At 41.8% G+C, this 16,264-nt stretch overlaps 1 protein-coding gene and 1 pseudogene across 15 annotated transcripts in view; both read left to right on the top strand.

The window, feature by feature from the left end:
* Positions 1-14,284, top strand: part of CEP112 (centrosomal protein 112) — a 569,199-nt gene extending 554,915 nt beyond the window's left edge. For 8 of the 15 annotated variants that reach the window (XM_030923680.1, XM_030923678.1, XM_030923679.1 and 5 more), the window contains 2 exons: positions 8,445-8,546; positions 13,853-14,281. In XM_030923680.1, coding sequence (XP_030779540.1) covers positions 8,445-8,546; positions 13,853-13,939 — 189 coding nt within the window. In that variant the 3' untranslated portion in view covers positions 13,940-14,281. Of the gene's footprint in view, positions 1-8,444; positions 8,547-12,676; positions 12,742-13,852 lie in introns of all 15 variants that reach the window. The other 7 variants (XM_010379988.2, XM_030923682.1, XM_010379989.2 and 4 more) reach the window with 2 other exon arrangements.
* On the top strand, positions 5,387-6,363 carry LOC104675430 (annotated as a pseudogene).
* Positions 14,285-16,264: the final 1,980 nt, after the last annotated feature.

Genomic DNA, 16,264 nt, shown 5'->3' with positions numbered 1-16,264 from the left:
CACTTATTTTCCTGAACTGCTTCACCCTTACCTCAAAATGTGATAATAAATGACTATGCAGAGACATATAAACAACTACTGTAGCATAAGCCAGTGGCAATGCAATAGGAGGTTCCTCTCTTCTCAGCTCCTCAAAAGACAATGCTGTGTTGGTCACATTGGAGCTTGCAATAAAATAACTTGCATTTGAGGCCTGTGCCTAAGCTGATTGCACAGAGCTGTACATTTCAATCTTAGTTTTTGTTTTATTGTAAACAAGATGACATATTTGACATGGTTTTGACATATGGACATGACTGGTTGATACAGTGTTTGTTTTGAGACAGACTCTCACTCTGTTGCCCAGGCTGGAGTGCAGTGGCGCAATGTTGGCTCGCTGCAACCTCCACCTCCTGGCTTCAAGCGATTCTTCTGCCTCAGTCTCCCGAGTAGCTGGGATTACAGGCACCTGCCACTATGCCTGGCTGATTTTTGTATTTTTAGTGGAGATGGAGTTTCACTGTGTTGGCTAGGCTAGTCTTGAACTACTGACCTCAGGTTATCCAGCAGCCTCGGCCTCCCAGAGTGCTGGGATTACAGGCATGAGCCAACATGCCCAGTCAATACAGTGTTTTTTTGAATAAAAACATCATAAAATATGTTTTAGTTCTCCCTTCGCTATTTTTAATGAAATTACAGATTTTCGAGGCTCCCTTTTTCCAATGTCACTTTGAATTTTTATCTCTAGGGACCCCTTGGCTCAAGTCAACTGCACATTCCATACACTTTGTAGTCTCTTATTTATGCAAATGAGCATTTGTCTGATTACCCATCATTTCAGTTTTACTTGATTGGAACATGAAACTCTAGTTAGGGATGGTCTTGGTCTTCACAGTTTACTTTAAAAGTTAAGGGAATCGGGCCGGGCGCGGTGGCTCAAGCCTGTAATCCCAGCACTTTGGGAGGCCGAGACGGGAGGATCACGAGGTCAGGAGATCGAGACCATCCTGGCTAATACGGTGAAACCCTGTCTCTACTTAAAAATACAAAAAACTAGCCGGGCGATGAGGCGGGCGCCTGTAGTTAAGGGAATCATAGTGTCAGTGCCATGCCTTGGAGGGAAGAGCAGGCAGACTGTTGCCACGGAGCAGGGCACGGCCTGTTAGTCACGTGGGCACCATGTTATAAAGACCCCATTTCCACTCAGCTTACAGGAGTCTTATTACTAATTATGGAAATGTCATTATCACAATGTCCTGAGTGGGTTTCCTAATTTTATTTTGCTAAGGGAAAGAAGATGAAGGAAGGTAGAGAGAGAAGTAACCGTGGTGGAGAGAGGGAAGCCCCTCTCTTTGGTGCGATGTGGTTGAGGGACATGGAAGAGCACGTAATTATCCACAGTGCTTTTTGAGGATGGTGGGAATGGAGAGAGGATGGAAATGAGCCGCAGCAGAACAGCCTTTGAATACCTTAGTGTTTAATAGACATCACACTGGTATAATAAGATACTTTATGCTAATGAATTTAATATTCATATATAATGATAAAATACATGTATGTGTAAAACTTTTGATCTTGAATCAAAGGAATAGTGTGTCCATCAAACCCTTTGCTTAACTCCACTCAACCTCGTCTTGCTTCATGGTCTGTTGTAAGGCCAGATTGTTTCGGCAGTTCCAAATTCATGAATAGTCCATAAGTAAAAGTTCTCATGACCTCATTGTTTCCCCTTAAACACAGCCTGGGTCAGAGGTGGGGATACAAAAGCAGTAGCAAAAGCCAGGCATGGTGGCTTATGCCTATTATCTTAGCACTTTGGGAGGCCAAGGCATGAGGATCACTTGAGCCCTGGAGTTTGAGACCAGCCTAGGCAACATAGTGAGAAACTATCCATACGGGGGAAAAAAAAAATTAACTGGGCATGGTGGCACACACCTGTAGTCCCAGCTACTCGGGAGGCTGAGGCAGGAGGATTGCTTGAACCTCGGGAGGTTGAGGCTGCAGTGAGCCATGACTGTGCCATGGCACTCCAGCCTAGGTGATAGAGCAAGACCCTGTCTCTTAAAAAATAAAATTAAATAAAAATAAAAAAATTAAATTAAAAAAAAAAAGGCTGGGCAGAGTGGCTCATGCCTGTAATCTCAGCACTTTGGGAGGCCAAGGAAGGTGGATCACCTGAGGTCGAGAGTTTGAGACCAGCCTGACCAACATGGAGAAACCTCGTCTCTACTAAAAATACAGAATTAGCCAGGAATGGTGGTGCATGCCTGTAATCCCAGCTACTCGGGAGGCTAAGGCAGGAGAATCACTTGAACCCGGGAGGCAGAGGTTGCGGTGAGCCGAGATTGTGCCATTGCACTCCAGCCTGGGCAATAAGAGTGAAACTCAGTCTCAAAAAAAAAGGTCACAAGAATCAAGAGTGATATATAGGAATATAAACTATTTCTTTTTCTTTTGTCATTTTGCCATATGACAAATTTACATGTATCCTTCACTGGTTAGATTTTGAATATGTGCTTCTTTGGGGAATTTGTGGAACTTTCAGGCCAGACATGTATATTGCATTTGTAGAGGTTTTCTCCAGTTGGTCATATATAAATCCGTAGTAAGCTAAAATTTTAAAATCAGTAGGAAGGTGTGGGGAGTCCTCTGGAACCAGTTGTTGTTTTCGTGGTTGTCACTTTTTTAAAAAGATTGATGACTAGATGGATGTCTGGAAACACTGCAGTTCAACACCCCATCCCCTGTCCCTGGGCCCTGTTGTGCTGGTGAGAGCACTAGAACGTGGTAGCAAAGACTCCTCTAATGCATGTGTCTCTGGCATTCTCTTCCCCCTGGGGTGGACAAATCAGCTCAGCATTTAGAAGGATTATTTGAGAAACTGTAGAGCAAAGTGGACAATAATATGTGTTTGAGAGTCAGACTACCTAAGTTCAAATCATGTTTTACCTCTCTGTGCTTCCCTCATTGGGTCATCAGAAGGATTAAGTCCATATAAAACATGGAGAGTCAACACAAAAAGTCCTCAGTAAATGTTTGCTGGTGGTAACTTTATTAACCTCATAGAATGAAAACAGATTGGTTAAAGTTTTTCATGACTTTATTAAAGTAACAGGATTCAGCTTTATATAATGATTTTTAAATTCAGCATTTGAGCTTAAGGATTCAGGGTAGTAATATTTTCCCAGTTGACGGTCTCACTCATGCATGAGGTAATTTCATATTTTCCAGAGGCTTATTTTAAATTCATTCAAATTCACTAAAATCACAAAAACAAAGAATAAAGGAATAGACAGGAAGTATAAATGCATGAATCTTCAATAAATGTTGGAAAATGTAACTTCTGAATTTGAAAAGTGATGGAAGGAATAATGGTGATCAAAGAGCAACCTTGGACACACCCAATCTTCTACTCTCGATGGCCTAGCCTCCTACTAGAGAGAAACCATCATATGTGAATAGTGGGCAGGGCGGGAGGAAGGAGAGTCAGGAGAAACCAGCCATGAGCATGAACCAAAGGGCTTAAGTACTTGGCTGTGACCTCCAAAGTGCTTGAAAACTGAGGGACATAGGCCCCCAGAGCAAATGAAATCATAGATTTGGTCAAAGAGTAACGAAGACAACAAAACCAAATCATAGCTGTGGCCTGACCCCAGCTACTCCTGCCACACCTCAACTCTCAGCAAATAGCTGGTTCCATTCAAAAATGAGGTGTAATTTTTCTTTTGGAAAAAGGAACTAGCATATGATCTTTGCTGGATTAAAAGAGAGGAGAAGAAAGAATGTAAGCAAATAATGTTCTGTATATCAAATGGAAAATTACAGTAGGAAAGTTCAGACTAATTATAGTTCTTTATAACAGCTCTTCACAGTGTCAAAGCATTCACAAAACACATTTAGACATCTCTCTCTCAAGGAAAATGGTGGAGGGCGATAGAGAAGTAGGAAAAAGAAGAGATATTTAAAGATGATATAAGTCAACAGACAGATGAAAAGTGATCTCTCAGAGCTTAGGAAAAATGGTACACAAAAGCAAAAGATTGAAACCATAGTAGATGAAACAAAATAGGAAAATCATAACTAAAACCATCCAAGGAAATATAGTAATTAGGCTAGAGGCTATTATATAAAATGAAATGAAAATATAAAATAGATATAAAATGATAAGAAGAGTTTGGTGCAGTGATGCATGCATGTAATTCCAACTACTCAGGAGGCTGAGGCAGGAAGATCGGTTGAGTCCAGGAGTTGGAGACCAGCCTGGGCAACATAGCAAGACCCTGTCTCAAAATAAAATGATATGAAAGTAAAAATAATAATAGAGAAAATGTTATGGGAGATTGCCAAAGAAGAGCCAACGTTCGCAAAATTTTTGTCTCTGAAGAAGAGAACCAACAGGAAAAGATATATATATAGTCAAATACAAATAATCCTTCTAAACAAAGGAAACTTTTGTTCAAATAATGGAATGTAAAGGTAGAAAGGGCACACACAATGTCTCAGGAAAATTAGTATAAAATAATTAGTATCAAAGCATTTCCCAGTGAAGTTACTAAATGAAGGAAAAAGAAAATCATAGCATCCAAGCAGAAAAAGAAAGTTATATTCAACATGAAAAAAAAACAGATTGGCCTCAGACTTTACCATGGCAATATGTAATGCCAGAAAACACTGGAGAAATGCTCTGAGGGGCTCAAGTAATCCTCCCACCTCAGCCTCCCAAGTAGTTGGGACTATAGGTGCACACCACCATGCCTAGCTAACTTGATCTTTATGTTCACAAAGTTATGAGAGAAAGAAAGTGGGATTGAAGCAGTTTTATACCCAGCAAAGTTGTCTTTTAAATATAAAGGCAATGGATAGGCTTTGTTCTATTTTTTTTACTGTGAATATACTTTATAATTTGTGTTTACAGTTGAAATTCTGGAAATTCAAAATCAACGTATTTGCCCATGAGCTTCTTATAAATACCAGAAAAAGTTTTGACCTTGTGTTCCCTATTGTTCTGCTGTGCTTTGTCCAAATGAACCTTTATGAGCTGGCTGCCATCCAGTTTCATGTGAGAAGACCAAATCCTCAAGGATTGCATTGTAAATGCAACCGAGCTAAGCCATCTCCAGCTTCAGAAGACCCTGGAAAATGCCAGACTTGAACTTGTCTGGCTTCTCATCATTGGGCTTCACCATCTTGGCAGTCAAATGGAACGTGGCCTTCTTGCTGAGTGCCAGCTTAGGAAAACAGATAGACATTCTAAACAGATAAGGATGTAAGAAATAGTGCATGCCCCAGTTCCCCCAGCTATGGCCATTTTCTGGTCCCTAGCGCAACCATAGCTGAAGAACAACTGCAAGTTGAATTGTTCATGAAGGCTGGCAGTGATGGGGTCAAGATTGGGAACTGCCCCTTCTCCTAGAGACTGTTCATGGTGCTGTGGTTCAAGGGAGTCACCTTCAGTGTCACCATCATTGACACCAAGAGGCAGACCAAGATAGTGCAAAAGCTGTACCCAGAAGGGCAGCTCCCATTCCTGCTGTATGGCATGGAAGAGCACAAGGACACCAACAAGCCTGAGGAATTTCTGTAGGCAGTGCTGTGCCCTCCCAGGTACCCCAAGCTGGCAGCTCTGAACCCTGAGTCCAACACAGCTGAGCTGGACATATTTGCCAGATTTTCTGCTTACATCAAAAATTCAAACCCAGCACTAAATGACAGTCTGGAGAAGGGACTCCTGAAAGCCCTGAAGGTTTTAGACAATTACTTGACATCCCCCGACCCAGAAGAAGTGGATGAAACCAGTGCTGAAGATGAAGGCATCTCTCAGAGGAAGTTTCTGGATGGCAATGAGCTCACCCTGGCTGACTGCAACCTGTTGTCAAAGCTCCACATAGTACAAGTGTTGTGTAAGAAGTGCCGGGGTGCCGGGTGTCATGGCTCATGCCTGTAATTCCAGCACTTTGGGAGGCCAAGGTGGGCAGATCACTTGAGGTCAGGAGTTCAAGACCAGCCTGGCCTACAAGTTGAAACCCCGTGTCTACTAAAAAAATAATAATAATAATACAAAAAAAAAAATTAGCCAGGTGTGGTGGTACGTACTTGTAATCCCAGCTACTCAGGAGGCTGAGGCAAAAGAATTGCTGGAACCTGGGAGGCAGAGATTACAGTGAGCCAAGATCACGCCACTGCACTCCAGCCTGGGCGACAGAGTGAGATGCCATCTCAAAAGAAAAAAAAAAAAAAAAGTACCGGAGATTCACCATCCCTGAGGCCTTCCGTGGTGTGCATCGGTACTTGAGCAATGCCTATGCTCAGGAAAAATCTGCCTCCACCTGTCCAGATGATAAGATCAAGCTCGCCTATGAGCAAGGGTCCAAGGCCCTGAAATAAGCCCCTCTTGGGACTCCTTCAGCCCCCTCCATTTTCTCCACAAAGGCCCTGGTGGTTTCCACATTACTACCCAATGGACACACTCCAGAATGACCAGTGGGCAGGGAAGCCTGGCGCATTTGTCCCTGGATGGTGTGGGGAAGAGGAGATGAGGGAAAGAAATAGGGAGCCTGGGTGAGATTTTTACTCTGGGGTGGGATGGGTAGGACAACGTATTTCAGTAATAAAACACAGAATAAAATTTGTTTAAAAAGGGAATAGGGCGTGCATGAGTTGTTTTTAAAAGAGTTGAAACTCAAACTTCCAGAGCCAGTGTTGAGTGATAGAAAAAAAACAATAATCTATATATAACCCACGAACCCTCAATAAATGTTACCCTGAGGTCTGGTTTATAAAGCATGTGTTTTGCTTTGCATTTTTCCTTCGTTTGAGTCAGCTAACTGACTCAAGTATGTGAGTAGCTGGAACTGGCTCACTTGGAAGTAAGTTGAAGAAGAGAAGATGAGAAAAATCAATAGATAGGAGAATCAACAGATATTTCATCAGCAAAGACTTTGCATCTGTGGGAGAGATCATATTTTATTATTTCTTTTTTTCCTTTAAGTATAAGTCACAGGATTATAGCATATCCCAAAAAAAGCACTTTGCCAAAAATTGAAAATTTGTATTCTAGAACAGTGGCCACAGGATTGTAGTAGGTAATGAAATGAATTGTTAAGCACATTTCTTCCTTAATTCAATTTAGTGTAAGAAAAGTTGGGTCTTAAAGACCGTTCATTTTAAATTATCTTCAGCAAATTGATAGGCTTATCCAACTCAACTCAGTTGTGCACAATTTTCGTAGTATATTGCCTATTTCCAGGTGTGTGTGATGAATCACTTGGTATGATACACTGCAACTCAGCTTTAATGTTTGGTTAAGTCATGCACAGCACATGCAACAGATTTTAAAAATAATTAATTCTATCATATCTCATAGTAGGAGGAAGAGAAATGCAGAAACACAGCTGGAAGAAGGCACCAATATCTACACATGCATATTCATGCCTCATCCATGCACATCATCCTGCTCAGGCATATTCTTCCAAAGGCTTTTCTTCTACCCTCTCACTCACTCCTTTAGCCTTGAGAGAGATGAATGGGATGAGCCACCGACCTGTTTTTTTTACTAGCCCAGTGAGCATCAGTTAGTTAAACACAGGCCCGACAGTATTCAGGAGGCAGAAGGGAACCAGGAACCTTCCTATGCCCAGTGCACTCTACCTGTCTACTTGTGTCAAAGGGGGTTGGAGACACCGCTATGCAGATTCTCCTTCATTCATGTCTTCATGGTCATATGAATCACACTTAGTGCCCCAACTACCTGTCAGTTTGGGGGAGTAGGGATTTTTTGGGGGGTTTTGGGGGACAAAGTCTCACTCTGTCACCCAGACTGGAGTGCAGTGGCCCGATCTTGGCTCACTGCAGGTTTGACCTCCTGGGCTCAAAGGATCCTCCCACCTCAGCCTCCCAGGTAGCTGAGACTACAGATGTGCACCACCATGCCCAGCTAATTTTTATATATTTTTTAGAGATGCCCAGGCTGGTCTCAAACTCCTGGGCTCAAGTGATCTGCCCACCTCAGTCTCCCAAAGTGCTGGGACTACAGGCGTGAGCCACCACACCCTCAAGGAGTATTTTAATCAAAGCAGAGACATGCTATGAGTTGTCCTCAGATCACAGCTTAGTATGGTTGGAGTTCACATCCTGATCAAGGAGAGGCTGCAGGGCTGGCAGAGTGGGGAACCTCATGAGTGAAGAGGAGAAAACAATTATTTTACTTATCAGATGCTGAAAATTGTGTTCACAAGGATTTTAAAGAAAGCATTGTTACAGGGACTGTCTCTCTCAGAGTCATGGGGTCAGGCTGGGTAGCCTTTTGAGTTTTTAACTCTTCTTCTTATTTCATCTTTATTGTCTGGTTTCTGACCGTATATAACAAACCTTTCATTGTGATGAACAGATACTATTCTGGGACTTCTTAAATTCAAAACAATCATTTATGTGGTAAAAAGATAACTCTTAATTTTTTTCCAATTTAGATAACTTACATACGACAAGAATATGAAACAAAATTGAAAGGGTTGATGCCAGCATCCCTAAGACAAGAACTTGAAGACACCATTTCCTCCCTAAAATCACAGGTAATTACTAGAATCAAGCCATTTTCCAAGGATTAGGTGATATGCATACTCTGAAAAGAAACTTGCAAATAAATCTGATTCCAAATTGATGCCAGAAATCAATGTGATGTCATTGTAAAACTTGCTACTCAGGATAAATTGTTTTCATTTTTTTAAATTTTTTTCTTGTTTAATAACTCATTGTCTCAATAAGAATTTCTTTGAAGCACCCTTAAAATTGAAAAGTTCAGTCAGTTGTAACATCAATTCATTTACAGTCTACCTTTCAATATAGCCTCATTCTTTTATTCTTGGTTTCAGGTCCGAAATGCCATCACTTAGCATATGGCTGATTCCTCACTGTGTAGAAGTGCAAAGAAATTGAAAGCACAGTTATGTTAGAAGCACTTTTATTCTGGTGTATTTTACATGGTCGTTAGAGATAACAAGATACATTCTATGTTCAAGGCAAAATAATGACAAGGTATTCAAACAATTAGGTTAAATAGTTGTTGTTGAAATGTATGGTTCTTGGCTGGGCGTGGTGGTTCATGCCTATAATCCTAGCGCTTTGGGAGGCCGAGGCTGGCAGACCTTCTGAGGTCAGGAGTTTGAGACCAGCCTAGCCAACGTGGCAAAATCCCATCTTTACTAAAAATACAAAAATTAGCTGGGCATGGTGGCCCGTGCCTATATTCCCAGCTACTTGGGAGGCTGAGGCAGGAGAATCACTTGAACCCGGGAGGCAGAGGTTGCAGTGAGCCGAGATCGCACCACTGCACTCCAGCCTGGGTGACAGAACAAGACTCTGTCTCAAAAAAGAAAAGAAATATGGGCCGGGCACGGTGGCTCAAGCCTGTAATCCCAGCACTTTGGGAAGCCTAGACAGGTGGATCATGAGGTCAGGAGATCAAGACCATCCTGGCTAACACGGTGAAACCCCGTCTCTACTAAAAAATACAAAAACAAAAAAACTAGCCGGGCGACGTGGCGGGCGCCTGTAGTCCCAGCTACTCGGGAGGCTGAGGCAGGAGAATGGCATAAACCCAGGAGGCGGAGCTTGCAGTGAGCTGAGATCCGGCCACTGCACTCCAGCCTGGGCGGCAGAGCGAGACTCCATCTCAAAAAAAAAAAAAGAAAAGAAAAAGAAATATGGTTGGGTGCGGTGGCTCACGCCTGTAATCCCAGCACTTTGGGAGGCCGAGGCAGGTGGATCACCTGAGATCAGGAGTTTGAGACCAGCCTGGCCAACAGGGTGATACCCCGTCTCTCCTAAAAATACAAAAATTAGCTAGGCGTGGTAGTGCATGCCTGTAATCCCAGCTACTCAGGAAGCTGAGGCAGGAGAATCACTTGAACCTGGGAGGCAGAGGTTGCAGTGAGCTGAGATCGCACCACTGCACTCCAGCCTGGGTGACAGAGCAAGACTCCATCTAAAAAAAAGAAAAAAAAAGAGAGAAAAGAAAAAAAAGAAATGTGTGATTCTTGATGCGGTTCATGATGTAAGAAAACTTCTAACATATTTTTGCTACATACTTCTGTATTGTTTGACTGTTTTACATATTGTTGGTATCATGAGAAAGAGTTTGTGTATTCACATTTCCAATACACTTCGAATTTTATTTTATTTTTTTTCATTTTTTTGAGATGGAATTTCACTGTCACCCAGGCTGGAGTTCAGTGGTGCCATCTTGGCTCACTGCAGCCTCTGCCTCCCGAGTTTAAGCGAGTCTCCAGCCTCATCCTCTCAAGTAGCTGGGATTACAGGCGCATGCCACCACGCCCAGCTAATTTTTGTATTTGTAGTGGAGACGGGATTTCGCTATCTTGGCCAGGCTGGTCTCGAACTCCTGACCTCAAGCGATTCGCCCACCTCAGCCTCCCAAAGTGTTGGGATTACAAGCATGAGCCACCGTGCCCAGCCCACTTTGAAGTTTCAGACATACTTTTTCCTTGAAAAATTCCATGAAGGAAAGAAAGTATTTCTTTATTCCCTGTATCAAGTACTGTGCCTGGCACATAACAGGTGCTTAATAAATATATTTATGAATAAAATAAATGATATGGTTTGATGATATCCACGTTATCTATTTATAATATGTAAGATAAAATGTGGAACACATTTTAGCTGCTCCTTTTATATTCCCCTAGTAAAAAGTCTCTAATCTGATAATGAAATGTTCATAATCTCAATCCATATGCTACCATTTCCGATTGCTTCTATGGGCTATGAAATTTGCTCACGCCTGCATATAAAAATAAGTACTGGAGGAGAATGGGAACATACAAAGGGTTAAGTAATCTTTATTTACATGAAAAGCTCCACTCCAGGTGTGGTTTACCCATTAAGTTTGTAGGTGAGCTACAGATAGTGTCAGCTAGGTAGGACCTGATGCCTTCAGAGGGGTTTTTTTAGGAAAAGGAAAAAAAAAAAAAAAGAAATCTGAAAACTACCTGCAGGACTTCTATTATCATTCATATCATTTCACTGTAATAAAAGCCACTTCAGCCTCCTAAAACTGCAGGCTGACCCAGAAAGAGAGTGCTGCCAGCTGCGATAGGGCCTCAGAGTTGGCAGCTGCACGGAGGAGTCACAGGCCATACAGTGAGCAAATTTAGTTTGAAAGCACAGGTGCCTGTGTTTTTTGAGAATTGTTGGAATTCCGATTACAGAGCATGGTTGGGGGAGGGAAGTTGAATCAGTGTAATCCCTGCATCTGTCAAAATTATCAATTGTCCTATGGGTCACTTGAGCAATTGGATAAAATGAAGACGAGGGTGCCATACAAATCAGCAAAACCAGGAGGACCACTTTGAGATGCACCCATTTAGAAAGACTGTGTTTTCTTCTCTTTCAAGCACATTTTCTGTTCTGCCAGCTGTATTCTCTTGCATAACTATGTTTCGGGATCAACCGTTGCCATGGTTTCAGTTCAGACCAAAGACACAAGAATAAACAATTCTGAAACGATCAAATACCACTGACTCTTGATTACATTAAGCCATGGTATAAGTTAGCCCCAAACCATTTATATTGGGTTGTGTAAGGTACTTTTGAATCCACGCCTGATACAGGCATCTTTAATAGTATAGAAATGTATGCTTCACAATAATCAAATGCTTTGTAAAGATCTGATTGAAGACAATATGCTAAACAACGCAGTTTCCTCCAGCCGCCTAAGAATGGTGGTCTGGCAATTGTGCCTGCTATGAGCTCTGCACTAGGTAGTTTCTCTAGTTGTTTCATGTCATCCTCATAACCCTGGGAAGTAGCTGTCATTAACCCCATTTCACAGATTAGGCATCAAGAGCTTAAGTAATTTTCCTAGAGCCACAAATGGCAAGCCAGGAATTGAACCCAAGTTGGCCTAACTCCAGACAAAGCTCAGGCTCTTTCCACTATGAAGTTCTGTCTCTCCAACCTCAGGGAATCCCTAGGATGGACTAACATTTCCAGAAAGCAGTAATTTTCTTTACACTCACTCACTCCTCCATTCATTCAACAGCTAGTGAAACCAGCCACATTCCCAGCCCTGTAAAAGAAACTGGGGTAGAGAGACAGAAAAGTCATTCTTGCCCAAGAGAAGCTCTCAGGTTTAGGGAAGACATATGAAAACAAATACCCACAAAGCAGTGTGAGAAGTATCAGTAATAGAAGGGAGGAACACAGAGCAGGGGACCACTGGCTTTGCCTGGGGCTAGGAGGCGGGGAGCAGTTGGGGAGGAGTTGAACAATTCCACAGGAGAGATGATGTTTAAACCAAATGGTGGAGGATGAATAGGAGACAGAAAGACAAGTGTTCCAAAGAGAGAAAATGGCCTGGGCCAAAGAGCGACGGAGTGAGAAAGACATGGTGTAGAAACAGCAGTGGTGGACAGGGCGTGAGGACAGGTAAAGCCACAGTGATGGGGGCGGGCCAGATCAAAACGGCGCTGCAATGAGGAGTTTGAACTTTATTCTGTCGTATCTGATGGATTTTCAATAAGGATGGGATGTGACCAAATGTAAAAAACACAACATTGACATTCAACAAATCCTCTGAGTTTTATCTGGGGAATTGTCTGAATTTAAATAAAATCGTACCATACTATTTGCACAATATTGACATGTAAGCCACGTCCACCTCTTCTCACACAAGGGTCTTTTCTAGGTTAATTTTCTGCAAAAGAGAGCCTCCATCCTTCAAGAAGAACTGACTACATACCAAGGCAGAAGGTACAGCCCATAAGCAGGTGTCTCCTGATTAGTTTGTGTTGTGGCACCTGTGAGCCTCCTCGTTTGGCCTTTGTCTTTATTAAAATGCTTGGACATAATACAAGTTTTGAAAAAGACTTGTTTTTAGTAAGTAGCATGTCTTTAAGAAGTCACCCCCCTTCTCATCCCAGTGCTTCGTCTGTACTGTCAGAACAAGATGAGAGAATCTGCTGGGCACGGTGGCTCACTCCTGTAATCCCAGCAATTTGGGAGGCCAAGGCAGGAGGATCACCTGAGCTCAGGAGTTCAAGACCAGCCTGGCCAACATGGTGAAACCCTGTCTCTACTAAAAATACAAAAATTAGCTAGGTGTGGTGGCACACACCTATAATCCCAGCTACTCAGGAGGCTGAGGCAGGATAATTGCTTGAACCTGGGAGGCAGAGGTTGCAGTGAGCTGAGATCACACCACGGCATTCCAGCCTGGGCAACAGAGCAAGACTCTGTCTCGAAAAAAGAAAGATGAGAGGATCTGCAGGGGCAGGGCAAGTCCAGGCCTTACCTGGACAAGAGGACAAGACGTCTTGAGGCCCAGTGATGGAGTGAAGGAGACATAATCTTCCTTTAAGATAGAGAGATGTTGCAATGCTTGCTAGGATAGCTCACATCTTCAAAGTCCTTTCCCCTAAGGGTTTGGCGTTGTTCTCCAGACCAGAATAGATCAACAGCTCAGTGATCCAGCACTCACAGTGACTTGAGTACCCTCAGTGCTCTTTTTGCGGATGCATGAGACCTTTTGTAGTCAAAGGTTCCCAGTGACATCACTAACACAGATTATGTTTACCTCCTGTAATTCCATCAAACACCCTTCCTGTTTGTGCAGTGAAAGACTGAACTACTTATTTGGCTTTGAATTAAAAGGAAAGATCTTGTGGATCACACATTTTTCAAAAGATTCTGTTTGCTTGGTGTCAGTAAGATTTGATCCCTTATAGATAAGCATAAATGATGAAATTTTGATATTAAATATCCTTTTCAACCCCTATCAACTTCTCCAGAATTGGAGCTTATTTTTTGATTGACATACCTGTTAAACCTAGAGAAAGTCGTGACTGTGATTTTTGGTTTACAGGTAACTGCACAAGAGAATGCAATGGATACAATTTCCAGGCTGCGCTGTGGACTTCCTCCAGCAGGTTTGAAGATTTGGATATTGTAAACTGTAAGATCAGTGGCATTTTAAAAATCCTTAAATGTAATTAAGATCATAAAAACATGCATCATTCATACGCTAGTGGGGTGGTTTTATTTGTGTCTGCCTAAGTTATTTTTTTAACATTCCATTATTTTTGATTTTCATGTTTGTGTGCATTTGAGTATGTGCTGAGAACTGCTTATATTGGGCAAAGAAATGATTTCTTATGATACGCCTTGTTAATCCTTTTGCATAGAATTTTACTAGTTGCGTACGATCAAAATCACGTTTATAGTATCATATCAAAAATTCTGACCTGTTTACACTTTTCATGTTCATGTTCATATATTATTAAAATATTATTTTGTACTTATCAGTTTTATTTCTACTTTTTATTGAACCTCATTTGCTAAAATAAATGTGACATATATATGGTATTTTTCCCCAGCAAATGCTAGCAATCTCAAATACTTCGGGAAAATATACCTTATATCATGTCAACAATCAAATCCATAATTAGTGCATGAATTGGTGTTTAGGATAAAATTGCTGGATCATCTGATATCAGTCCAAGTATTTGTCTCATTGGTCTCCAGTCACGTCCTGGAACCCTAGAGGCAGAATATGGTGTGACAATTTTAGATAGCTGCTGTGGTTTTATTGTTACTTTCTTGATCTGCCTTTTTATGGTGGTTGCTTTCATTATATCAATCGATGATCCTTAACAAAGCCTAAAAAATGTGAGGTGAGGTTATGAGGACACGACACATTGGCAAGTAGCCACAGAATATGCTTTACTTGGTCCAGTTTGCATGTGGGCACCACATGGTGTTACTTCCATGAGTGGATGGTGAAGTCTGGGTCCCTCTCCCCACCCAAATGCCCAAGAGCTGTTCTGCGATGATTGGTCAACCCATCTGCCAAGGAAATTTTGAATTGCGGTGAATGAGTGAATGGATGCTCCAGATTCTTTCGACTGCATTGTGGTGTGTGCCATGGGCATTTTGAGCTCTCTAAAAATCTGGCCCATGGGCGGGGCTGTAATACTCTGGTTTACTGTAAAAGGACGGGGCACAATGTTTATTTACACTTTTTCAAAATTCTTTTCTCTTTCCCACACCCAAGTCTGTTGTTTGCAGCCCAAGGATTAATTACCCCTTTTTGTACTGTAACTGAGCCACGAAGATGATAAGGAAGTAACAGGTTTTACAGCCACTTCCAAAGCCAGGGTGAGAATTGGCATAAACAGGACTGGGCTGTGGCCATCAGTAGGAGGCCTGGGATTCTTGCACTAACTCATCTCTGTGGGGCTACTGGTAATGTTCAGATACCCTGACACCTCCTCCAGGAATATAAGTCTGTGACCTTTGGAAGATGAGGTTTTTCCTGCATATACAATAAATTATAGTACTGGTTTCAAGAATATTTAGGAAAAAGCAAAATAATTGCAGACGCTATTAAAACAAATGAGGATTATTGGTACTCAGACTATGATTTAGTCTGAAGGGAAAGATTCCTGCAGGATTCCTGTTAAGTACTTCTTTCTGTACAGACCATGGAAAACAAGTTGAAGCTCACCAGATTTCATTAGTAAGGTTATTAGCTGCTTGAGGTGAAAATACTTTGTGAATTGTGTTGAATGCTGACTTTGGAACTCCCACTCAAGACTATTTATTTTCCATGAGTAAATATCACTAGGTGTTTTGGAAGGTTGCCTGCCATTCTTTCTTTTCCTTATTTCGAGGGTTATGAAATTACAAACACTGGTGAACCTTTGACATTACCCAGATCCTGTTTCCTTTCTGAACCATGTCATGTATGTCTGGGAGTAAAGGGAATGAAACTTTAGGTCACTTTGACTGGATGTGATAGGAATGGATAGTTGACACTAATGTCTTTGTGAACATTCTCTGATAAAGGAAGAGAAAGAAAAATTGCATTTGGCATGTTTGAAATTCCTTACTGAGTTGAGTGGTGAATATAGAAATGGCTACTGGGAGAAAAAAACTAGTGCTCAGGAAATAAATTATAAACACTGTGCCTTATTATAAAATCATCTAAGATTCCATCCGTTCTTTTATCTGCTGGAAGATCAATTGTTCATCACAAGTACCTAATTTCGTTACATCTCAAGTTATCATTATTGGCTGCTGTACCGGAGTCATCCACCTGTGCTTTTTCTATTCCAGCAAGTAATTGTCAACAGGTAGTGGTTGGTAAAGGGTTTGGAACAAGCCAAGCAGAAGAAACACTCTGCAACCCTGGGTTCTTGGTGTTTGTTGTCATCCACTTACGGGGTCAGGGAAGAGAAGGGCGAACAGCAAAGTTAGCTATTCAGTCATCCACGTA

The sequence above is a fragment of the Rhinopithecus roxellana genome, chromosome 19 (genome assembly GCF_007565055.1).
Source record: "Rhinopithecus roxellana isolate Shanxi Qingling chromosome 19, ASM756505v1, whole genome shotgun sequence".
NCBI classification, from domain to species: Eukaryota; Metazoa; Chordata; class Mammalia; order Primates; family Cercopithecidae; genus Rhinopithecus; species Rhinopithecus roxellana.
The sequence above is the reverse complement of the archived record's forward strand: the minus strand, read 5'-3'. Positions and strand labels throughout refer to the sequence as shown.